This window comes from Carassius carassius, chromosome 44, assembly GCF_963082965.1.
Source record: "Carassius carassius chromosome 44, fCarCar2.1, whole genome shotgun sequence".
Classification (NCBI taxonomy): domain Eukaryota; kingdom Metazoa; phylum Chordata; class Actinopteri; order Cypriniformes; family Cyprinidae; genus Carassius; species Carassius carassius.
Genome location: NC_081798.1, coordinates 24,513,030 through 24,538,592, shown reverse-complemented (window position 1 = coordinate 24,538,592; position 25,563 = coordinate 24,513,030). Strand labels below are relative to the sequence as shown.

The following is a 25,563-nucleotide window of genomic DNA, read 5'->3' as shown; positions in this document are numbered from 1 at the left end:
CAATGCCTATTTAAAAATGTGTTTCGCCGATCTCAGAGATGGTCAGCTCCACGCGACCAGTGGGAGCTCAGTGATCATCTATCCGCCGAGAAGCAGCCTCACCTCGGCTAGATCCTTCTGATATGTGCCGCTGGCTCTGATGTCTCTTTAGTGGTTAAACATAAAATATAATTCAGCTGCGGGGTAAATCTAACAGGTTTTCTTTGGTCTGTATTCAATTTATCTATATGTTAAAATGAAAATAAAAAAGTCAAATCTATATAATATTTCGTTTCATTGTATTGGCTGTATATATACACATATCCCTGAACTAAGTACATTTCTGCAGCTGTTATTATGCTTAAATGAAAACGAAAGGAGGCAGTGGTATTTGATATCCTATTTCGTTTTATTGTAAATATACAGAGAGGAAAATAGTAGCCATGGTCAGCTGACTGAAGTTATCAAGTACGCTGCTGTTTGCAGATTTACTGGACTTATGTCGTCGCGGACATCACGCTCCCGAGTCGAATGCACAAAGTCCGCACTACCGAGAATGCACGTCCAAAATCAGCATACTTTGTATTGAGAAACGTGCGCAGACCTACGTCACCAGTCTATTTGCCTAATCTTCCCGGTACTTTACACCGCGGTGGAAACGCCATAGAAAGTAAAAGAAATGGACACAGCGACCCCATTGGAACTCAATTGAGACAAGTGAAGCCCATTTTTAGCGTTTTTTAGCACTTCCGTTTCTGACGCGCAGACTCAAACTAAGCTTGATGATGTCAGCAACCTGTCTGACAGATGTAAATCTTCTAGTAGCTGTGCGTGAAAACTGCCATCGTTAATCTTGCAGAGACGGCGAGCTTGAGCGGGGAGTTCTTTGGCGTGAGTGAGCAGGAGTAAGTATTCTGATAAATTTAGTTTGTATAGTATTTTAAAATGTAACGCCAGTACGCCATATTAAGTTAATTGCCTGCGAGCTTCTCCTCCTGTCTGTACGGTAATGCGACAGAGAGTCGAGTGGTTATGACGCAATCGTTAGCCTATTTTTACAAAAACTGTTTCTATGGGGCCATAATGTAACATAGAAGGTAATGGAGCCCTTTATACATTGTTGTGTATCTTTAGAAATAAATAATGGACAAACGGAGTCTTTAAACGCCTCAGATGTAAAGTTATTCGCTGTCAAAGTGACGCCAAAATGAATGGGAGTCAATGGGAATGGTAACGCAAGTGAAGTTCTGCTACAAGATGGCGGCACGCGGCCGGGAACCGCCTGGGAACCGCAGAAAGCAACAGGTCTGGGGGGAAAAAGTTCCTGGGAAAAAAAGTTCCTGGTACAAATGTTCCGGGTAATTTCGGTGGAAACGCGGCATTGGTCTGAGGTATTTAAAGGACTGCAGCAAAAGGATCAGGGCCTTCTGTAGCTGGAATGAGCCCATAGCATGAAGTGTGTCCACACACTTCATACTGTGTATTTTTCTAAAAGTCAGGTATGCATCTTTTACTATTAGATTCATCTTTGAGAATTTGATGTCTTGTATTGATTTGATATCTATGAATTGGCTATGTAATTGGCATAATCCTTACCTGACTGATAATAAATTGTTACATTTGATTTACTCTGAAATTATTTTCTCAAGTAGATTAAGTGAAGGCTATGTTTCCGCAAATCTGCGACCAGGGTTAAGTGCATACTAAAACTCAGATTAAATGGAGCATAGGGCACATCAGGTGAGGTTTTAGATTTCTGGCTAAACCGCTTGACTTTAGTTAAGTTGTACTCAGTTGCATTAACTATGGGGGGCTAGTCAAAGTACTGGTCATAACCACTGGTTATTGTCTCAGCTTTAATTAAGTTGTACGTAGTTATATAACTGTCGGGGGCTAGACAGGTAGTGCTAGCATAACCGCTGATTATTGTTTTGAGCTTTAACTAAGTTGTACATGGGTAGCTGAGGGGGACTAAACGGAAATACTATTTAAAATATGGTAAGTATGGGTAACCTATTAAATAGTATTAGTCATAACCTCTGACTGCTGTTGAGACTGGCGAGTTTGTGATCGTGGGGCACACGTAAAAGAACGGCCGTCGTGGGGCACCCTGAGCGAGATAGATTCCTAATGAACGAGTGAAAATAATGTAAAGAGTTAAATTAGAATAATCAAATGTCAGAAGAATAACAATAATAATTAGAGACCAACAAACAACCAATTTGCCTTTCAACTTAAATTCGAGGTCATACTAAATGGAGTCAGATTAGATAAGAAAATGGAGTCAGATTTGAGTTTAACTTAAACTGAATAACTTTATGCGCTGAAAGACCGAACACGCAGGAAACCGGATACCTTCCTTGGGCCGAGTGCCTGGACCTTACACTCAGTATACCATCATTTTACAGATTTGTAGAGGTTGAGAACTGGTTTTGCTTCTGCAAGTCGAGACGGATCTTGTTAAGACCCTGTCATTAATGTTTGAACAGACACATTCTTCAGTTCAGTTCAGATGTGGGACAGCGTTAGCACCGCGGCGAGAGAGAGAGAGAGAGAGAGAGAGAGAGCTGCTGATGCCTTGCTTCTGTTGGAGATGAACTGGAAAAGTGTGACGCTGCTCTTAGACCTTTCTGAGAAAGAAAGAAAAAAGACACGTCTAATGCTGATTTTCCACAAACATCAGCACGGCCGTATTTAGGCTATGGAAAAGTTCAGACGACAGTCGTTCATTTCTCAGAATGAAAACACAGTCCTGAACTTCGTAGTCCTGCAGTTAAACATCACATGAGCTACTTTGGCTTTTAAATACAGTAGGCATTCTTGTCTTTGTTTTTCCTTATCTTATTGACACACTGTTTTCCTATTGAATGTTGTTCAGTTGCTTTGACGCAATGTATTTTGTTTAAAGCTCTATATAAATAAAGGTGACTTTGACTTGACTTGACTTGACTTAAAAGCAGCTTATAATAATTGAAATTTAATGAATAAACTTGGTGCACATGAATTTCTTTAGAACACAGAAAAATTAGCCAACAAGTGTCCTGTTTACATGTATACTCCTTCATCAATATATTTGTAAAGTTCATACACATTTGTTAAAGAATAAAGCCAGTCAGTTTTGCCTTCTGTTTCACTGCTGTGAGTCCCGCCTCATAATGCATTTGCACGGGAGACTGTAGATTAGGATCTTGCGAGTTTATGGTAATTTCGTGATGATGTAAGCTGTGTAAAGCTCTCCATTTGTGGTGTCACATGCTGTCTAGCCAGCAGCCTTTTCCTGCCAGTTGAAGGATGTACTAGTCTAGAACAAACCTGCGTCTGTTTGTTGTTTTGATGTGTAGTCGGCTAAATGCATGCATCATGTACTTTGGTCACAGCTTAATATGCAGAGACCACTAAATAAGTCATTCATAAGCTGAACACTGTGGCTCTGTGCAGCTTTCAACATTGCTCTTTTTGTTGAGCAGTCCAACATATCAGCTGAATTAAAGCAACACTATGTAACGTTTCCTGTGTTCAAAATTTGTCAAATCTATATAATGAGCGAGTACATCATAAATTAATCTACCAAACCGCATTTTTGTCTTATTCGAAATCACAACGGTACATTTGTAATAAGTGATTTTTTTTGGACTATTGTAGCCTGTTCGGGTCGTCACACATACCTGCGTGAATCGCCATATACATAAACTTGGAGAAGTAGCTCCGGCTAGAATCTTCTTCAGCAGAATGTGTGCAGTTCTGTTTATTAACTGCTCAAGTGCCAAAATGTACATAATGTTGCTTTAATGGAATTTATATTATTATTATTATTATTTTTTTTTTTTATGTATGTATGGACATTTTAAGTAATGTCCACTTAAGAGATGATTGGACCATGATGACATTTGATTTGGTGTGCCATGTTGTAAAAGAGGAGAAGAAAATCAGGGGAAAAATTAAGAACATATTAAATGGGCCAAGAGACCTTAAAGGAGCTATGTGGAGGTTTTTACTTAAAAAAAATCTTTAAGATAGAGTTTTCATTTGTACATGTATGAGCCAACCATGATGTAAAAAAGAGAATGACACCTCGACTGTCCACCACGGTTGCCTCTATCAGCCTGTAGGCTCAATTGTGTGTGGAGGAGTCGGGCCCGAATTGGCGCGAAAATTCACAAAATGTGACCATGTGCGTTCTCGTCTACTTGGGCTTACAACCGTACGGCACGCCAGCCATTATAGTAAGCAGCGGCAATAGTGTTTTCAAATGGACTGTGATGGAAAGAAGCGACCAGCCTCCAGCACAATTCAGACACCCACGGATACTCCTCGTAAGTTAAAAAAAAAAAAACTGAGAACGAGCATGAGACTGGCTGCAGTTCCTCTAACGGCCACTGGTGTCAGTAACGGTTAGAAATTTCAGAACCTACGCAATGCTCCTTTAAGACTATATATATATATATATATATATATATATATATATATATATATATATATATATATATAAAGACGCATGTTGCTGTATTTTAACAATAGTAACTGTGCAGCAGTAGTCTCTTTGCAATTGCAATTGGAATAAAAAATGTTTTATTTTTTTAGCTCAAATAATGCAAGTTCATATTGCTGATAAATACTGATTCAAAAATCAGTTTTCTAAAATGATTTGGCTTGTGTAGTGTACTCAGGTATATTTCAGTGATTTCACAGCTTCATCATTAAAATGTGGGATACATTAGTTCTGTTGTTAATCTGTAACTACATAAGTCAGTTTTCTTTGTGCTGAAGTTGGGCTGTAGATGAATTGTTAAAGTCATCGAGGTTAGCAGTGCGCAGCAGACTGGACTGACATGAGGAGAAGACGACAGGGTGAGAGGTGAGGAAGAATCAGTGGGAATTCTTTAAAGGGGAAACAAATACCAGAGAATGTGATGGAAAGGACCGAATCAGCAACAACTGGGTCATAGTTGAACAGTAGCGGTGTCTCTACTCTCTCTCTCACACACACACACACACACACACACACACACGTTGTGTTTCCATGTTTTATGGAGACATTCAATAGGCGCAATGGTTTTGATACCGAACAAACTGTATTTTCTATGGCCCTACACCTAACCCTCACAGGAAACTTTCTGCAATTTTTGATTTTCACAAAACTTCATTCTGTATGATTTGGTTTCTGTATCTGATTCTGATATGACTGGTTACCTTTGAACATTCAACAGGATGTGTCATAGCATAATAAGGCACTTCCTCTTTTATGTTGTTCTATCTTGTGTTTTGGTTTTCCCCCATTTGTTCTCTCTGTTATCTCACTCTCACACCTATAAAGTGATAGCATCCCGTTCTGTTGATCATTTGTTCAGAAAACGACGTCACCGTCATGGGCTGAAAGGGTTAGCTCACCCAAAAATGAAAATTCTGTCATTAATTACTCCTTCTCGAAGGTCTCACTGGTTTGGGAGGTCATGAGGTTGAGTATGACCTTTAATGCGCTAATGGCATTACTGCATTTTATTTCACCACTTTAAAGAAAATACCTATTTCTGTAAAATAATTGAATTAAAACCAAGTGTAGTATCAAACCAGTATACTGTTACAATTTTTCTGAAGAGCACAAAAAAAAAATGTCAAGAAATGTATCGTTTCTACATCATTCATGTAAATCCAGAGATCGAAAGAAACTGAGCACAATCATTTGGATATAAACAATTTCTTAAACATCACAAGAACCATAAATTATACTTATATATATATATATATATATATGTTGTCAATATGAACATTAACTTTATTGCGATTACTGATATATGCCAGTGTGTTATGTTTAACATATTTAATTAAATAGTCATTATAAAATAGTTGTTTAAATAGTTTTTGCTGCCTTCCAAAATAATAATAAGATATATATATATATATATATATATATTATATTATATTAGGGGAGTAACGGTACGTGTATTCGTACTAGGGGTGTGCACGGATAGTCGAACATTCGAATATTCGTTCTGCTCTAATTATTCGATAAATAAAAATGATATTCGAATTTCGCAAAAAAAAAAAAAGTTCACAATAAAACCTAATTTGGTCACTTTCTGTGTTTCTCCACGGCATATTTGAAGGTGTATGCAAGCAAAAAATAATTAATGAATGATTAAGGGGCCATTCACATATCGCGCCTAATAAGGCGTGGAAAAGGCTATGTGCGCTGCTTTCTCCTTCTTTCCAAAGCGCTCGGGCAGAATCGCTCCTGAGGCGACGCGTTCTCTCCATGAAGACACGGAAATTTCAGCAAAGGATAAATGGATTTGCAGCACAAAAAAAATCGCTTTCAGTAGCTCTGCTACTAAATTTATTTCCAAAATGGCAATCCATATACAGCTATGATCAGCTGTTCCTTCATCTTGGCTGAGCTTTCAACGTTGTTACGGGAAAGGATGAAGCTGAATGTTTAGTTCTTGTCACATGACCCGCGGTTTGCTTGCGGCATTCTGAAAAGTTGAGATGTTTTTAACTCGATGCTGTGCGGACGCGCCTGGAAATAACGGGACCGCGATGCGCACGCGTCGCTTCCATTATGAGCGCGCATACCGCGCGCCTACATTGGAAATAACGAACTTGAGCATGCAAGAGACGCGATATGTGAACGCCCCCCTAAGAGCTGCGGTCTTCTACAGTACTTCAAATATGCCGTGGAGAATCATAGAAAGTGATCCAAGAACATTGTTGTAGCATCTCTCAAGCAACGAATAAACACCGCTAACTTGGAGAATGCAGTGAAAACTCCTCTTCTCGCGTCTGCCCTAGACCCTCGGCACAAACATCTCAGGTTTATCGATGAAAACATGAGAGAAGTAAGAAAAAAAAAACTTTTTTGAACATTATCGGATCATTTTCCTTGATGCGAGTGTTGCGGATGCAGCCGCCGTCCCCAACGATGAAGAAGATGCAATGCCCACTCGTAGGAAAAGGCTGAGCCAGTTCTCCAGCGATGATTACAGGGATGATTACAGAGAGTCCAGCCGAGACGAGTGGGAACAGTTCTTGCTGGAGCCATGTATTCCACCAGATGAGGATCCCATTCAGTGGTGAAACGAAAAAACACGAAGCGCTTCACAAAATGTATTCGCTTAGCACACCGTTATTTGTGAGTCCCGCCAACGTCTGTGCGTCAGAGCGCGTTTTCTCCGCGGCTGGCCTTATTGTTAACAGACTAAGGAGCCGACTTTCCCCCGATCATGTTGACATGCCCGTATTTCTTAACAAGAACATTTGAAAGAATAGAAAAAAAGCAAAAAAGATTTGCTGACAGTTTAAAAGTTAAGTGTAATCTACATTCTGTACAATAGCCTAATTGCTGCAGGCTGCTTTACGTTTTTTCTTTGTTCACTTTTTTTTTTTTTTTTGCTTTTAATCTGTACTTTTGTTTGTTTGCACGCATTGTTAAAGGTTTTCAGCTACAAAACACGATGTGTAATGTTCAAGCTTATTGTAAGCTTGTTCAAAATGACGAAAAAAAATGTTGCTGAAAAATAACGTCTGACTCATTAAACTTAATTTAAATAAACGAATATTCGAATATTCGTTTTTTGTGAGCTCAAATATTCGAATGTGATATTTGTGGAAAATGCCCATCCCTAATTCGTACCGGACCGTTTCGGCACAATATTTTGTGTGCGGAACATATACATTTTCGTGTTTCCAAATGAACATATTAAGTGGCGGAAGTCTCCACGTTCAACGCAAATTGAATTGGCTTGGCTCTTTTGAATAGTTTAAAATCCAAAGCTGGTTTGTGAGTGAACCGTAGTGGCCTTTTGATGCGGTGTTAGTTACTCATGACAGACGAGGTGGTTGTTGTAGCAGCCAAGCGTGTGTTAATAACACTTGTACTCAGTGTAGAAAGTTATGCTTCATTTAGTCATTTAAAGCAGCTTTGCCAACAGAACTCCTTTGTGCCAACTGGCCAAAAGTCAGACTTCCCACATGTCAGCGTGATCGGAAAAGAGTCCGAGACAGACAGGAATGTCTGTGCGTATTGCCAGAGGCAGTGAAGAGTTATCTATGATGTCTAAACGAGGATTAGAAGGACTTTATGATGAACATTTTAAAGTCATTTCAATGAAGCAACAGACTTCCTGGTGGAGGAGGATTTCCCATGGATGCTGGATACATTGCCTGCTTTTTGTTCAAATTATGCCTCAACTCGTCAACTTATATTAATTGAATTGAATTTATTTTAAAATGTAATTATTATTTTTTTTTATTTAAAATTTAAATGGAATTTTAAATGGATTTTTAAAATTAAATTTAATCAAAATTTTGTAAAAATGAATAATCGAATCAGTTTATATTTATCTAGTTATAAGCTTTTAGATCAACATTCTTCTAGGATTTGAGAAGCAAATGAAACACTGGTAGTGTAAATTATGTAAAATATTTAATTTAGAGTGTAACACACAAAAAAAAATTCCGGTAAAAACACACAAACATAATCAGTGAATCCAGTGTGCACTAAGAACCAGAGAGAGAGAGTCATAATATGTCATGATAGCATATAATGAATAATGTGTGTCTGTGTAATATACACAAAAAAAGTACTAATAAATACTGTCACTATATAGTTTTGAATATAGTAGTAGTCATTCACAAGCGTGAGAGGAGTGTGTTTGGTCAGCTTTACTTACAGAAATACGAGATTCACTTGCCATCTTTAGTTTGGCAAAGTATAAAGGATAATTAATGAGTTGCTTATAAAAATGGGAAAATATGTTTGGTGTTGAAGGGAAAGTCATCATTTCAGGAATGATCCCAGCGTTTGCCAAATATGCTCCAACTGCATAGAGATGAAGTACATCTAATGAAATATTGGCTAAATGCCATTGTCTTTTCACTAATTTTTCACAGGCCAATACATAATCACTATCAGTCACACAATAATCAGCTTTTCAAAATATAGGAAATCTTTCACTTCTTTGTTGTAATGTCATGCACACTGCTGTTCAAAATGTTGGGGTTAATACGATATAATGACAGTCGGTGTATTTTTTGAATAGGTATGGAAAGATTGTGTCCACCAAGGCTATTCTGGACAAAACTACCAACAAGTGCAAAGGTGGGTGAAGAGTGGCTTCATGTTCTTGAGAGAATCACTCTCAGTGTTTAACCTAAGTATTTGACACAGATGTATATGATTTTATGTGTTGATTTGTGTGTGTTTCCGTGTGTGTGTGCAGGCTATGGCTTTGTGGATTTTGACAGTCCTGCAGCAGCACAGAAGGCTGTGACGGCGCTCAAGGCCAGCGGGGTTCAAGCTCAGATGGCCAAGGTAGACTTTTCCAGAAAAACCCCATTCAGCACATGAACCTCTGATTGCGTTTGCGTTCGAGACTTCAGCAGCGTGCAGAGGGAAGGTCATGTGTGTTTACTGCATGAATTCCAGCTCTCATGCCTTGAAAAGTTGATTCTCAGAGCTGACGTGTTTCCGTTCCAGCAGTTCGGCCCTGATCAATCACGGTCTCCATGTGTTCACACCGCAGCGCTGCAGTTTAGAGTGCAAGAGCTTGTCTCAGGCCTTGTGTTGCTAATGTTGTTTTAAAACTGTTTCATATCTTCTCATACACACTAGGGCTGTCAAAATTGCTCAAAATTGACGTTCGAATATTCCCTCTAAAAAAATACATGAATATTCGAACTATTCGAACATCTGGTTGCGCATGTTGTCAATGACGCGCATTACGTCAATAACAGGCAAAAATAATACAAAGAGACATAACTACTTGTATAGATAGTCTATTTAAGTTTAAACATATATGACAACGTATTACCTACACAAAAACAAGGAAATCAACTAATGGCCAAGACTGCAGACTTCACGCTCTCTCACCCTAGACAAATATTATTAATATTAATTGAAGTTTTACAGCATATAGAACTGACATTGAATGCTCCGAGCGAGCTGTGCTGTGGTAAACATGGAACTTTTCCTTGACATGAAACGATAAATAATCAAACCTTGGATCCATTGCTTGACAGAACTCCCCAAAGCGTGCCCCATCCGCGATACTGATCGGTCTCATGTCCTTAAAAATGAACGAAATTATTTTATCCGTTATGGCCTCTTGTCATGTTGCAAGGTGCTTGCGGCGGGCGATGCAAAGTAACGTTAAGTGTCAAGACGTGACTGTTTAGCTGGAGTTCCACACATTATGCCATGCTCATTTGGGTGCACATTTTTGAGATGTGACCTCATGTTGCTAGTGGTCGAATGGTATGCTAACTGTATCTTAAATAGCTTGCATACAACAATCTCGCGGGTCAACAATTTTACCTCATTTTCTCTGCTGCGGTCGAGTTGGGCTCTGCACTTGCTGGCATCTTCCATGAAGACGCGTCAACTTTCAGCAGTGATGCTGTGCCAGACAGTGTGACTCCTGTGAGGCTGTGACCTGTCCCTGAACCCTCAGGCGCGCTAGCGGCCCACTTGCAAAGCAGACAACCACGCCTCTACTACCGCGGGCCTTTTTTTCCACTTTTTTTTTATTTTTATTTGAATATTAATTTTCACCTTCGAAATTCGTTTTTTAAAAACTATTCGAATATATATTCGAATTTAGAATATTCGTTGACAGCCCTAATACACACTAACAGAACACACACCAACTCATGTTCACTCTGTTATTTTTATAGAAAGTCTTGTATTATTATTTTTGACCCCAAAATAAATAATAATGCTTTGGTGAGCAGGAGAGACGTATTTCATAAACATTACAAAATGTAATGTAAAGACTTGTAAACAGTGCTGTACATGCAGAGCAGCACTGTAAAACACATTTACTGTTGAGTAGCCTCATGGACACAGGGCAAGCTTTGTGTTTGTCCATGAGGTTTGTTACCATTAGTTAGGTAATGTTTGGCAGGTTTAATCATACACACACACACACACACACATCTTCATTCCCACTGATAAGTTGAATTGACACATATTTGACTAGTTATGTCTCTTGGCTGTCTGAATCTATCCTCTGGCACGCTTTGTGGCATTGTTTGCCATTTAGATGCTGTGTGTGTGTGTGTGTGTGTGTTGTGAACGACTCTGTTGTAGTCTTTTTAAGTCGATCCCTCTGTGTCTTTGTACGACACGCGGGGAGTGTGCTAAGGTCACATGGAAACACACACACACACATGCACACATTTCATTGAAAGAACAAACAGTAACCCTTCATTTTAATGTGATGTATTTACAAATGTTCCAAATGGAATAGCTACTTAATATCATTCTCACAAAATGCAAAAAAAAAGTGCAAAAAAAACTAAATATTGAGAAAATCGCTCTTAGCGATTTGTTAGCAATGCATTTTACTAATCAAAAATTTAGTTTTGATATATTTACAGTAGGGAATTTACTAAATATCTTCATTGAACATGATGTTTACTTAAAAGCCTAATGATTTTTGGCATTAAAGAAAAATTGATAATTTTGACCCATACGATGTATTTTTGGCTATTACTACAAATATATTCCAGAGACTTAAGACACATATATGATAATAAATAGTGCTTAAACAGTTTCAAATCTTTATAATTTAAGTCTCACTTAAAAACACACTATTCCTGCCAGCTAAACATGTTATAATTGCACCCAACCCTCTTGTATTAAAATGTGTTATGATTGAGTCTTTATCTCTATTAGTGAATTAATAGTACATTTACTTTTTTCTCTCTCTTTTTTTTTTTAACAATATACATTTCTTAAATCAAAATGGATGTATAGGAATATAGGAATGAAGGACAATGTAAAACTGCTACTGTAAACTTGTCACTCTGAAAAAGTAAAAACTGCTTTATATTTTTGATCAAATGTTTTACTGATTAGGTTATGTGTTTATTTCTAGCAACAGGAACAGGACCCTACCAACCTGTACATCTCTAACCTGCCCGTGTCCATGGACGAGCAGGAGCTGGAGGCCATGCTCAAATCCTTCGGTCAGGTGATTTCCACACGGATCTTACGGGACGCCAGTGGGACCAGCAGAGGCGTAGGATTCGCAAGGTACTTTATAAATCACTTGAGCTGCGTGATCTATAAAACCGGGTGTGGAGGGACTTAAATTTACCGATGTTTTTGATTTGGTATTGATCTCTATATATCAGGGATGCACGATAATGATTTTTCTTGGCCGATTCCGATACCGATTTTTTACAAGCAAACTGGCCGATTCCGATATCGATTTCTGATTATTTTTTTTTCTTTAAGCAACAAACAAGAAAGAAGGATAGTGTGCATAAACAAGATGTTTATTTGGTATTTAATAGGCCAAACTGGCTTTTGGCTATTGAAAACAATAACCATAACCATCTGAAATTAACTGCAGTAACTGCACAGTAAGTAGCCTACATTCAATACAAACATAGATGGTACATAAATCAGCATTTAGCTTTTGTTTTAACTATTGTCTCAAGTTTAAAAAAAATATATATAGAAGTGAATCATTACCCAAATTTTTTTTAATTGGACGAATGAAACACTATTTTTTTCAGTGTGCTGCAGCAGGTGATTTTTAAATCAAATTAAGTCGATGTAATTTTAAGGTAAAATAAAAATAATCATCCTATACAGAACTGACGTTTACTTCTGGCTTTTCAAACGTGTATGCAATTTCTAATTTACAAAAAAAAAAAAAAAAACATTCCAGTTTTGTCACAGTTTCGTTTCTCATCCAACACACGAGAAGTTGAGCTGAACATCCCTTCACTGTCTCCGCTTGTGGGGCGTGAACAGATACAGTACGCTCGCGCTGGAAAGGGACTTTTGATCGTGCGCCAGTACACCAACGGCTGATCGCTTCCTGTTATCTGTGCCTCAGACATGTAGCTCTGCACTTCCAGTGTTGAACGGCTGCCCATGTCCTGTGCACAGATTTCGAAATACTTCCACACAAATGACATGATAGCAAATTATTACAATGTGCACGCGGGCGCATTTCCGGAAAAAGACGATTGCTGATCGCGTATTTTAAGCAAAAACCATCCGGTTCCGATTTATGGCCGGTCAACTGGTGCATCCCTACTATATATCCCCATAAACAATACCTTTTTAATTGTTTCTTAATGTCTTTGTATAACAGGATGGAATCCACAGAGAAATGTGAAGCCATCATTCAGCATTTTAATGGAAAATATATCAAAACCCCACCTGGAGTGCCAGGTAGATGAGATATCATTTATTTTAAATAAAAAAAATTCATTATAGATTATGGAAGAATAAAATATATGAATATTTAAAAACAACCTCTTGCTTCTTGCGCTTCACCTGTAGTACCTACAGAACCGTTGTTATGCAAGTTTGCTGATGGAGGACAAAAGAAGCGACAAAACCAGGCAAAGTACCTACAGAACGGTCGAGCCTGGCCTAGAGATGGTGAAACGGTATGAGAGCGCTCTTTGTGACTTACACAGAGCTTGCACATTTTATATAAAATTTGTCATTTTCCTTTCCATGTTCAGGGAGGAATGACGCTCACGTATGACCCAGCTGCCTTACAGAACGGGTGAGCGCAGACAGACTTCCTCGCACTCAGAGCCTGCTTTAATGGGTCTCATTTTTAAAGTGCTTCAAATGAGTATTTCTGTTTATCCATATTTATATATATGTGTATATTTAGAGCATATATATTTATATATGTTCATATCCTCAGAAGACTTGGATTAAACCGCTGGATTCATATAGATTACTTTCATGATCTCTTTATGAAGGTTTCCAAGCATCAATGTTTTGGTTTCATGGACTTTCATTCTACCAGGTTTCATTACAAATTCATTTGTTTGTGTATCAAAGTCCATTGAAAAGCTCATGGGTTTGGAGTGACAACATGAGGGTGAATAGATGATAGAATTTTCTTATTTTGGGGTGAACTGTCCCTTTAAGACTTAAATTACACAAACATTGTGTTCTTCAAAATGACTTTCAGTGGCTTTTTAAATTTACATATAATGTCACAAAATGTGTTTCTCATGTTTCTTACTGTTTTTGCTCATTATTTTCAGGTTTTATTCTCCACCGTACAGCATTGCTCCAAACCGAATGATCGCTCAGACCTCTCTGTCTCCATACATGTCCTCACAAGTACCATCCTATCAGGTGAGTAGCATTAAAGGGTTAGTTCACCCAAAAATAAAAATTAAGCTGCATTTTACTCACCTCTACGGCATCCTAGGTGTATATGACTTTCTTCTTTCAGACGAATCCAGTCGGAGTCATATTAAAAAATATCTTTCAAGCTGTTTAATGGCACTCAGCAGGTGTTGCAGGCATCGGTCCAAAAGAAGTTAAATAAAAAGTGCCCATCCTTAAAAAAAGGAGTGAACAATGTCCTCACGTGGCGAATTGATGCGTTTTTGTAAGACAAATATCCATATTCAAAACGTAATAATTGAATCACTTGAATCCAGCTTGCACCAGCAGTTGTACACAGAAGCAGTTCCGGGAGCATGACGTATGAGGTGTGCTTTGCGCATGCGGTGAGTCTCCTGAAAACCAACGTTTGTTTACAGGATCAAAAGAAGCAAAGTTTCCTTACTTTAGTAAAGGAAAACCAGTCTCCTCTTGACTTACATTGAAATCCTCCGACATTCTTCTTTACAAATCCTCGTTTTGTACTTCTAATTATTGACCATTGTTTTGATCCGATGCGTTTCTGTGATCGTCACTTCTGAGCAGCACATGTGCAACGCAGACCTCATACGTCATGCTCCTGGAACTGCTTCATTTACAACAGTGAGCTCAAGCTAGATTCAAGTGATTATTACTTTTTGAATATGGATACTTTTCTTACAAAAATGCATAGATTCGCTACAGGAGGCCTTTGTTAACCTCCTGGAGCCGTGTGAGATGCTTTTTTTATTGATGGGCGCTTTTTATTTAACTTCTTTTGGACTGATGCATGCAACACCCGCTGAGTGGCATTAAACAGCTTGAAAGATCAAAGACAATTTTTTATATAACTCTGACTGGATTCGCCTGAAAGAAGAAAGTCATATACACCTAGTATTCCGTAGAGGTGAGTAAAACACAGCCTAATTTTCATTTTTGGTTGAACTAACCCATTAAGATAATGATATATATGATTTTATGTGTGTCATAATTGTGTTCAATATGCAGTGATACAGCACTGTTTTCATCCCATATTATTGTGCAATATTCTTGAAAATATTTATTTAAACCATTTATAAGGTATGAGCAAAATAGTTTTCAGTCATGTGACTGGAGCAAAAATTTGCTTCAAGCCAAGAATGCTTTGATCATTTCTCTCTCTCTCTCTCTCTCTCTCTCTCTCTCTCAAAAGAAAAAACAACAACAACAATGTGAACAAACTGCAAGTTTTGGGCACTTGCGATTCATTTGTAGCATCTGACATACTACCGTATTTTTCAAACTATAAGTCGCACCTGAGTATAAGTCGCATCAGTCCAAAAATATGTCATGATGAGGAAAAAAACATATAAGTCGCACTGGACTATAAGTCGCATTTATTTAGAACCAAGAACCAAGAGAAAACATTACCGTCTACAGCCGCGAGAGGGTGCTCTATGCTGCTCAATGGTAGACTACAGGAGCAATGAGTAGCATAGAGCGCCCTCTGGGGGCTGTAGACAGTAATGTTTTCTTTTGGTTCATTTCTCTTGGTTCATGTCAAATTAATTTTGATAAGTCGCACCTGACTATAAGTCACAGGACCAGCCAAACTATGAAAAAAAGTGCGACTTATAGTCCGGAAAATACGGTATATCAATTGTGAAAAACAATGAAACATTATAAAACACTTAATGTGGCTTAATGTACTAAGAGATTTCTGGGCATATTTGCTTGCCTGTACATAGTATGTGTACCAATTCAGTTCTGTACCCACTAGTCAACCGATTAAAAACAGTTTATTTTAAGTTTATTTACAACGTGTTTTTGCAGCATTGAGTATTGTAGCCAATCACAGGCATCTCTGGCCAGTCAGAGGGGTTTGCTGTACTGTAATTTAGTCAGAATCCCCTCTGAAAACTCTCGCAGATCTGCCTATTATAATGAGAGGGAGAGAACAAAGCGTACACATGGTGTAAATTAGACACTGACTGTAGTTAGTGGTTAGTCATTGATTATATCATGAGTTTTTGCATGAATAAGCTCACTCAGTTGCGCTATAAGAGGAGCCCTTTCCTGAATTTGAGGAAAAGTTTTGGTTTCTGTTTCAGGAGTGACAAATGTAAGTCGTTGCTATGACTGACAGTGATAACTGTAACACTGTGCGGAAGTGATACAGAGTAAATTCAGAGTAAAAAAACTACAACAGCAGCAAGTCTGTGTTGGATGAATATATTTATAAAAAAATATATTATATAAAAATATTCCAAAATATGTAATCCATTATTCTTTATTCATACTTGTTGTACTTCTTTACTACAGTACTAAAAATTTTTATAATAGTCATTTTGTAATAAATTCAAAATCAAGAAAACCCCTCTGCTGCCATCTACTGGATTATAATGCTAATCTCATGTAATTGTCATCTTAAAAGTCTTTGTTTTGCACCAGGATTTTTGGCACATTTTTTCCATGTAATCTCCATGAATGAAAAGTGAAAAAAAATAATAAAGGCTTTAAAATATTGTATAAGTATTGGGCGGGGATGGCTGTCTATATCACCTTTCACTCATGATGAGTTTGCATCCCTGTATTTGTATGTATATGTACAGTATATAGTTTGCATAATTAGGGGCCAAACACCGAAGGTGCGTAGGCACCTATTGTAATCGTTGGCGTTATTCTTCTTCTTCTTCTTCCACCGCAAGTCTATAGCAGCCCATAGAACCGATTGCGGGAAAGTTGTATAATTTGGCACACTGATAGAGGACAGTCCCAACATTAACTATAGCAAATTTGAAGTCTCTAACTCCAACTCTCTAGCGCCACCACTTGTCCACAATTTCAATATTTTTATGCTAATAACTTTTGAACCATAAGCCAGAAAATGTATATAATGTAAATTATTTTTTCCTCTGAATCCTTGACTCATGGCAGGTTGAATGAACCCCAAAATGCAAAAATCGCAAGGTTTAGTTTTTCCGCTATTTTCAATTGTTCGAAAAACCTACTTTTTCGAACTTGTCCTAGACGGTTAGTCCGATTTTCATGAAAATTGGCTCAGATCATCTTCAGACAAGGCTGGCAAAAAGTTATGCAATTCAAGCTGATTCGTCCAACCGTTCTCGAATGACACGTGAACAAATTTGTCGAAAAGCACGCAAAAATGCATGTGAGGCTATATCTCGGCAACGGTTTGGCATTTTGAGACCAAACTTGGTGTGTGTCATTCTTTCCCATTCATCCATGACCTGAGACTACCTGCAATGTTTTGGCGCAGCGCCACCTAGTGGTCAGGAGATATGAGAAATGCATATTTTTGCTTATAACTTCTGAATGGTTTGGTCAAAAATCACACAACTATGTCTCTTTAGATTCAGTGAGTCATGTCGAGTCGAATGATATCCAATTTTCCAGTGTCAGCCATTTTAGGAGTTGGCCATTTTGAATTATGTTTTAAAATGCTGTATTTTTTGAACGCATTATCGTATCATTACGAAAATAATTACAAAAATCTTCGGCTCCATGCTCTGAAGATACTCAAAAAGTTTAGTGGCAGCGCCACCTTGTAGTCAAAAGTTATGATGAAATATATAAAAAATGCTAATAACTTTTGAATACATTAGACAATTGAAATGAAAATAGTCTCCCTATATTCTTTGGTTCTTGCCGAAAACATTGAAATCAATTATGCCAAAATTGGCCATACTTCCTGTCCGCCATTTTGATTAATGTTGAAAACCTACTTTTTCGAACTCCTCCTAGACCGTCCTATTTTCACCAAATTAGACTTGGATCATCTTCAGACCCCACTGGCCAAAAGTTAAGGATTTTGTGTCGATTTACTAAACGGTTTTCATTTAGTGCACCAAACTTTGTATGTGTCATTGTCACCTCACACTGACCTTGCCACATCAATTTGGTAACAGCGCCTCCTATTGGTCAAGAGTAATAAACCATTCATTAACCATTAATAATTGCAATAATAAAAATGCTAATAACTTTTTATTGCATTAGTCTATTTCAATGAAACTGGTCTCAAAATATTCCCTGGCTTATGCTCACAACATAGATATCAAATATGCCAGAGTAAGCTGAACTTCCTGTCCGCCATTTTGATTTATGTTAAAAACCTACTTTTTTAACTTCTCATCAACCGTTGGTCCGATTTTCACCAAATCCGAGTCAGATTATCTTCAGACTGTGCTGACAAAAGTTTATGGATTTTGTGTCAATAGACAAAACCGTTTTCTCATATCACAGCGACGAATTTGAGGCATGATAAAACTTTGTGTGTGCCATTGTCACCTCACACAGAACACACCAAAATGATTTAATTACAATGCCACCTTTTGGTCAAAAGTGGTAAGCCATTTAATCATATTACTAGTGCTTGTAATAATGATTTTTCAGCTATTTCAATTACAATCATCCTAAAATTGCTGTAATTGCTTATTGTTGCATTTGGTGCCATGCTTAGCTCTTAAATTTGCTGGTGGAGTGCTTGGCCCCGTAATTGCTAAATTTGGTTACTGTTTTAGTACATTCACATTTATTACAAACATGGTAAAACTGTGGGCAGCAGAAGATAGCCTTGTTAGGCCCCTCAGGTGGACGTTCATGTGTCTGCTGGGACTCCTTGACTACATATGGTTCAGATAAATCATGTTTCATTGTCAAATTTCTAATATTGCACGCATAAATGAATTGGACTTGAGTTTAGTCTCCTCAGCTTGAGTTATAATGGTTGATTGAAATGCTTTACTACAGCAAAACCATTTGTTAATTCACTGTTTCGCTCATTAGTTTTACAATTCCATGTCTTTAAACAGACTTGCTTGTTGGTCATTTCTAATTACCCATTTATTTGTGTTATTAGAAAATTTTAGGTCAATCCAGATTAAGTTTCATCTTTGTTGAAATAGTGAGCTCAAGCTAAGTGTGTGCCAAAGCCGACAGCAGTCGGATGAAACACAGAGTGACTCACAACATGTGTTCAGTGAGAATATTAGACCGCAGTGACTCAGCTGAGCTGGGGCTTGTGGGAATTCTGACACCTTATTGAGTGCTGATGGATGAGCAGGCAAAAGCAAATAATGTACACTGAGATCCTGTTGGTCTGGCACGCGTGCTCAAAAGGCACTGAACGGCCCATTAGAGCTGGATTACTAAGTAATGACGCTACAGCTCAGTCTGCTTGCGCCTAACATTTGTCTTATATGAAAAGTTACAAAAGAATACTTAATGGAGTAGCTCATCCAACAATGAAAGTCATCATCAGTTATTGCACTGTTTTGTAGTTTTGGGGCATGTTTTTTTTTTGTGGGGGGGGGGGGGGGGTGAGATTTTGTATGTTTTTAAAGAAGTCTCTTCTGCTTTTCAAGGATGTATTTATTTGATTAAAAATACAGTAAAAACGATTTCTCTATTTGAACACATTTTTAAATGTAATTTATTTGCAGAATTTTCAGCATCATTACTCTAGTCTCCAGTAGTGGTCGACCGATATGTGTTCTTTGACAGCCCATGCCGATATCTTGGAGAGCTGATATACCGATATAGACCGATAGATGATATAAAGCCGATATGATTTTTTTATTATTATTATTCATATTTAAGAAATTTGAAATCATTTGACAAAGGAACATACTTATATTTTAGATGACAGTATTTATATAAATATTTAATTAAAACTATTAAAAAGGAAACACTGTAACCAACAGGGCAATAAGTATTCTGGGACGTTTGTTTGCATTGGGAATCATATTTTTCAGATAAAGCCAGGGACACTCATTTTACATACAGCACACAGAGAAAATGACATGAATATGACAGTGGGCAAATGCATAAAGCACTGCATAATTTGACATCATGAGTTTAAAGTTTAAAGCATTTAATTCACACGGACCGATAGTCACACAGAGAACACAGCTGGATTCAACTAAGTTTGCAATGTTTGTGAAATTAAATGTTCATTAGCCATTCAAAGATTTGTTTAAATTATATAAATGCGTATTTGCTTAATGCTGATGGCAAACGAGAAAGTATTATAATATTTGTCTTTCTATTACTAATAGGCCTAATATAAAATAAATTGTTATTATACTGTCTGTATAGATTAATTCCTTTGTTTAACCGTTCTGTCTGATTATTAGACAGACTTCTGTCCGTATTAGACAGTAAACCAGAGAGACAGTGTGAGCACTGTGTGTTCAGGCACTGCCGCTCTCAGCACTGTCAAAATAAAAGTCCCACATTGAACACATAGGCTGAGCAGAAAAACTTATCGGTCGATGCCAATAGTTGAAAAATGGCGATATATCAGTCGACCAGTAGTCTCCAGTCAGTAGCCACATGATACTTCAGAAATCCTTCTAATATGCTGATTTGCTGAGAAATAAATTTTTCAAATGTTTTTAATTAATAAAAAGTTCAAAGGAATAATTTGTTTTAGAAATGGAAATCTTTTGTAACATTAAAAATTAGTTTACTGTTCAATTTTATGCATCCTTGATGAATAAAAATATTACATTTCTTTCAAAATATATATCTTAAAGACCTCAAATGTGACCCTGGACCACAAACCAGTCATAACGGTCAATTTTGGAAAGCACTTTTTGAATTGAGATTCAAACATCATCTGAAATCTGAATAAATAATAACAATGTATTGATTTGTATGAAAGGACAATATTTGGCTGAGATACAACTAAATATGAAAAATGAAAATCTGGAATCTGAGAGTGCAAAAAAAATCTAAATATTGAGAAAATTGGATTAAAAATTATCCAGATTAAGCTCTTAGCAATGCATATTACTGTTTTGATACTGTTTTGATATATTTACTGTAGGAAATGTACAAAATATCTTCATGGAACATGATTTTTACTTGATATCCTAATGATATTTGGCTAAAAGAAAAATAGGTAATTTTGATCCATACGGTGTATATTGTTGGCTATTGCTACAAATATACTCCAGCGACTCAAGACTGCTTTTGTGCTCCAGGGTCAAAAATTTTTAAAATGTAGTGTATAAATCACCTTTAAAGGATATGCAAACAGGACAGATGCAAACCCAGCCCGTTCCAGTCCCTATAAGCATCTGGCGTCAGATGAGCAGAATATGGACCCAAACGCACATTGGGAGAGCTAGTTAAAAGTGGTAGTTATGATGCATTTTGACTATTTTGCTAGTGCCTGCACAGTGATTTTGGATTTGGAGAAACTACTAATGGGCCGAAATGAAAATTTTTAGCCGAAACCAAAAACTGAAGGCAAATGTAATGCAATGTGACACATTACACAAGCTGTTTGACATCCTCTGTGGATGAAGCACTGATTGAGATGCCACACACATGGCAGGAAGTTGATTTAACGATCTAGGAATCCTTGTGAGTATTGGTTAAAAATGATAGCTATAAGCTGACAGGTTGCCTGCATTTTATCCACAGTGTCACTGACATCCAAAACACACCACTGGAGAAACGTTTAATTCACTCAGTGATTTTGAAAATGATGGGTTGATTGATGTGCAGTGCTTCTGTCTCTGTCCTCAGGTGCACAGCCCGTCCTGGATGCATCATCAGTCGTACCTCATGCAGCCCACCGTGAGTGCTCACATATGAGCTCACATATCATTTTGCAGGGAACTTCACATAAAAGTTTCCAAGCAGCTGTTGTTTTTATTTAGATTTATTTTTATCTTAACTATCATAGCAAAACAAGCAAGCACTATGTTGGTTTGGATATCTAGCAATCACCGGTGATTTCTGAGCATCTCTGTCTCCGTAGGGGGCCGTTCTGACTCCAGGTATGGATCACCAGATGTCCATTCAGCCCACGTCTATGATCGGACCCCTGACCCAGCAGCTCGGTCACCTTTCGCTCGGCAGCGCTGGCACGGTTGGGGCCTATTACCATCAATTTAGAGTTTGTCCTCTCAGTAGAACCTAATTACCATCAAAACATGACGGGAAAATATTATATGTATGACTATTTATTTTGCCCTGCAGTATATACCTAACGCAGCTATGCAAGGATCGTATATCCCTCAGTGCACCTCAGTGCCTCCCTCTACTGTTACATTAGAGGTATGAGCAGCCTTGGGCCGCACACGCTGCTCTGAATGCTGGACACGGCCATTGTAAAGATTTGATGCATTCTTGTTCTTTGTCACGCAGGAAAACAGTGGACAGCAGCAGCAGCTTTCCATGGAGACGCCTTCAGAACACACTAATTATTCCTATCAGCACAGCAAATGAAGCTACGGTAAGACAAGAAACCAAAGATGTGCTGTCTCTTTCAGAAGCAGACAGCTTCCATATAATAAACTACTATCAATTCACAGATTTTATTATAACCAGTTTTGTAGAACATCTTCTCTAAAATTCCTTTAAAATTACTCATCAAGATACAGGAAAATACATCATATAATACATATGTATCCTTGCTGAATGAAAGTAATAATTTATTTAAAAATAATAATAATAATAATTAATTTACCAACCCCAAAATTTTGTATAGTACTTTATATTGTAACACAACATTTTTATTTTAAATAAGCAATGTTCTTTGTAACTTTTTATTCATCAAAGAATCCTGGAAAAAGTATCACAGGTCCCAAAAAATATTTTCCAAAATGTATTCTAAATCAGCATATTTGAATGATTTCTGAAGGATCATTATATGCAGCTCGTCATCAGTTCCCTTGTGCTCTGTTTTCAACACAAATCACTGTTTTAGGCTAAATTTATATTAGAAATCAAAACGATATTAGCATCCAGTGTATTTGAAGATAAAGTCTGCTCCATTCTTTTAACAGAAAATACGTGATTGCTTTGCTTGGCTTTGCTTCTTGTCTAGCAGCTGTAGCCTTGTGTCATGTCTCTCCTGTATATATTGGTGACTTGTGTAATGTTTGTCCTGTATATATCGGTGACTTGTGTAATGTTTGTCCTGTATATATCGGTGACTTGTGTAATGTTTGTCCTGTATATATCGGTGACTTGTGTAATGTTTGTCCTGTATATATCGGTGACTTGTGTAATGTTTGTCCTGTATATATCGGTGACTTGTGTAATGTTTGTCCTGTATATATCGGTGACTTGTGTCATGTCTCTCCTGTATATATCGGTGACTTGTGTCATGTCTCTCCTGTATATATCGGTGACTTGAGTCATGTCTTTCCTGTATATATCGGTGACTTGTGTCATGTCTCTCCTGTATATATCGGTGACTTGTGTCATGTCTCTCCTGTATATATCGGTGACTTGTGTCATGTCTCTCCTGTATATATCGGTGACTTGTGTCATGTCTCTCCTGTATATATCAGTGACTTGTGTAATGTTTGTCCTGTATATATCGGTGACTTGTGTAATGTTTGTCCTGTATATATCGGTGACTTGTGTAATGTTTGTCCTGTATATATCGGTGACTTGTGTCATGTCTCTCCTGTATATATCGGTGACTTGTGTCATGTCTCTCCTGTATATATCGGTGACTTGAGTCATGTCTTTCCTGTATATATCGGTGACTTGTGTCATGTCTCTCCTGTATATATCGGTGACTTGTGTCATGTCTCTCCTGTATATATCGGTGACTTGTGTCATGTCTCTCCTGTATATATCGGTGACTTGTGTCATGTCTCTCCTGTATATATCAGTGACTTGTGTAATGTTTGTCCTGTATATATCGGTGACTTGTGTCATGTCTCTCCTGTATATATCGGTGACTTGTGTCATGTCTCTCCTGTATATATCGGTGACTTGTGTCATGTCTCTCCTGTATATATCGGTGACCTGTGTCATGTCTCTCCTGTATATATCAGTGACTTGTGTAATGTTTGTCCTGTATATATCGGTGACTTGTGTCATGTCTCTCCTGTATATATCGATGACTTGTGTAATGTTTGTCCTGTATATATCGGTGACTTGTGTCATGTCTCTCCTGTATATATCGGTGACTTGTGTCATGTCTCTCCTGTATATATCAGTGACTTATGTTTTGGTCCCAGGTCCTCTGGAGGTGCTGCTCCGCGCTGTGGACACTCGGGGTTTACCACAGACAGAGTCCCAGAGCAATCCGGATCTTTTGTAGGACATCACTCATCTTTTGTTCGACTCCTCTCTCTCTTCAGGAGTCACTCAGCCAACGGCGGGAGACTGTGCAAAAGAGCTAGCAATCTTTCATCTATTTTGATAACAAAACCGAAAAAAGTGTAAAAAAAAAAAATAATAATGCTGATTAAGAAAAGGGTAAGGCAAACACAATGTGTTCTTTTATGCACAAAATGGCAAATTCTTATTTTTAAGAACTAATTCTTTAATATGGGAGGATAAAAAAGAAAAAGTTAAAAATGAGAATTTTGTTTGTAAAATATGCAACTTTTTTTTAAGATTTGTTCTTTTTTTTCTTCTTTTTTTTTGTCAGCAGCAGTAAGATATTTTTGTACAGATTAATATGCAAACAGTGCATTTTGTTTGTCCTGTTTTTGAATTTGTTGTTTGATATTTAGGTGTTTTGTTAAAAACATTTAAAGCCACTTCTTCATGCTGCACCATTTTAATAATCTTCCAAGAAATAGTGATGAAATCACTCTAATTCAATCTTCACAGACAATCATTAACTTATTACTTATTATAGAGTTTGGTGCACAATAAACCTTTGTCTTCAAGCTCATATAAAATATTAGATGCAGAAATAGCAATTCTCCAGTCATGTGCGTTTTCTTTTTAATTAGTAATGAAAATTAATCTGAATTTTATTAAAAGGTATTTTATGAGGGACATTTTAAATCGAATGATTACCTGTGGAGCAGTTTGTGCCTGACATTACAGTGTTCAGGATCAAATCCTTTTTTATTGCAAATTGAAAAATGTAAAAATAAATTATTTTAAGAGGTAGAACTGATTAAGTATTTTTATACAGTAATGACATCAAATATGGCTGGTTTTTGTGTCTAAATGTGCATGGTAATAATGCACATAAGGGCTCCATTGGCTTACAGTACAGGAGTCTCGAGGAAGTGACTTTAAGTGCTTTGTTAATATCAAAAATAGTTCATAAAAGTTATGATAACACATGACTTGATGAAGTTTCTCAGTACCACACTGCTATAACTCTAATATTTCTCTTCATGCTGTAGTAAAGCATATATGTGTCAGTCTGGTTTGAAGGATTGAAAGAAAGCTTCACTTTTGTTTTTGACGTTATTTAAGAGTATAAATCAATCCATCAAACACCTGCAGTAGGAGAATATAATCATGAAAAGGGAAGAAAATCAAGGCATTTGGTTTCTATCTGGCTTACATTTTATGCAGGTTTTGTAGATTTTGAATTTTAAAAAAGTATCATAGTATCAAGTTTATTTTTACTACCATATTGACTTTCTTTCTTTCCATTCTTCTTTAAAGGAATAGTTCACCAAAAAAAAACAAAAATTTCCTGAAAATGTATTCACCTCAGATCATCC

General features: G+C 37.3%; 1 protein-coding gene across 2 annotated transcripts in view; it reads left to right on the top strand.

Annotated features, from left to right (window-relative positions):
* The window catches only part of LOC132126486 (RNA-binding motif, single-stranded-interacting protein 2-like), a 58,612-nt gene extending 33,988 nt beyond the window's left edge, over window positions 1–24,624 (top strand). The window contains exons 3-14 of one of the 2 annotated variants that reach the window (XM_059537743.1): window positions 9,018–9,076; window positions 9,198–9,289; window positions 11,856–12,013; window positions 13,089–13,168; window positions 13,280–13,389; window positions 13,468–13,511; window positions 14,008–14,101; window positions 21,650–21,700; window positions 21,885–22,022; window positions 22,106–22,183; window positions 22,274–22,361; window positions 24,106–24,624. In XM_059537743.1, the coding sequence (XP_059393726.1) occupies window positions 9,018–9,076; window positions 9,198–9,289; window positions 11,856–12,013; window positions 13,089–13,168; window positions 13,280–13,389; window positions 13,468–13,511; window positions 14,008–14,101; window positions 21,650–21,700; window positions 21,885–22,022; window positions 22,106–22,183; window positions 22,274–22,354 (985 nt within the window). In that variant the 3' untranslated portion in view covers window positions 22,355–22,361; window positions 24,106–24,624. The remainder of the gene's footprint in view (window positions 1–9,017; window positions 9,077–9,197; window positions 9,290–11,855; window positions 12,014–13,088; window positions 13,169–13,279; window positions 13,390–13,467; window positions 13,512–14,007; window positions 14,102–21,649; window positions 21,701–21,884; window positions 22,023–22,105; window positions 22,184–22,273; window positions 22,362–24,105) is intronic. The other variant, XM_059537744.1, reaches the window with a different exon arrangement.
* The last annotated feature ends 939 nt before the right edge of the window (window positions 24,625–25,563 follow it).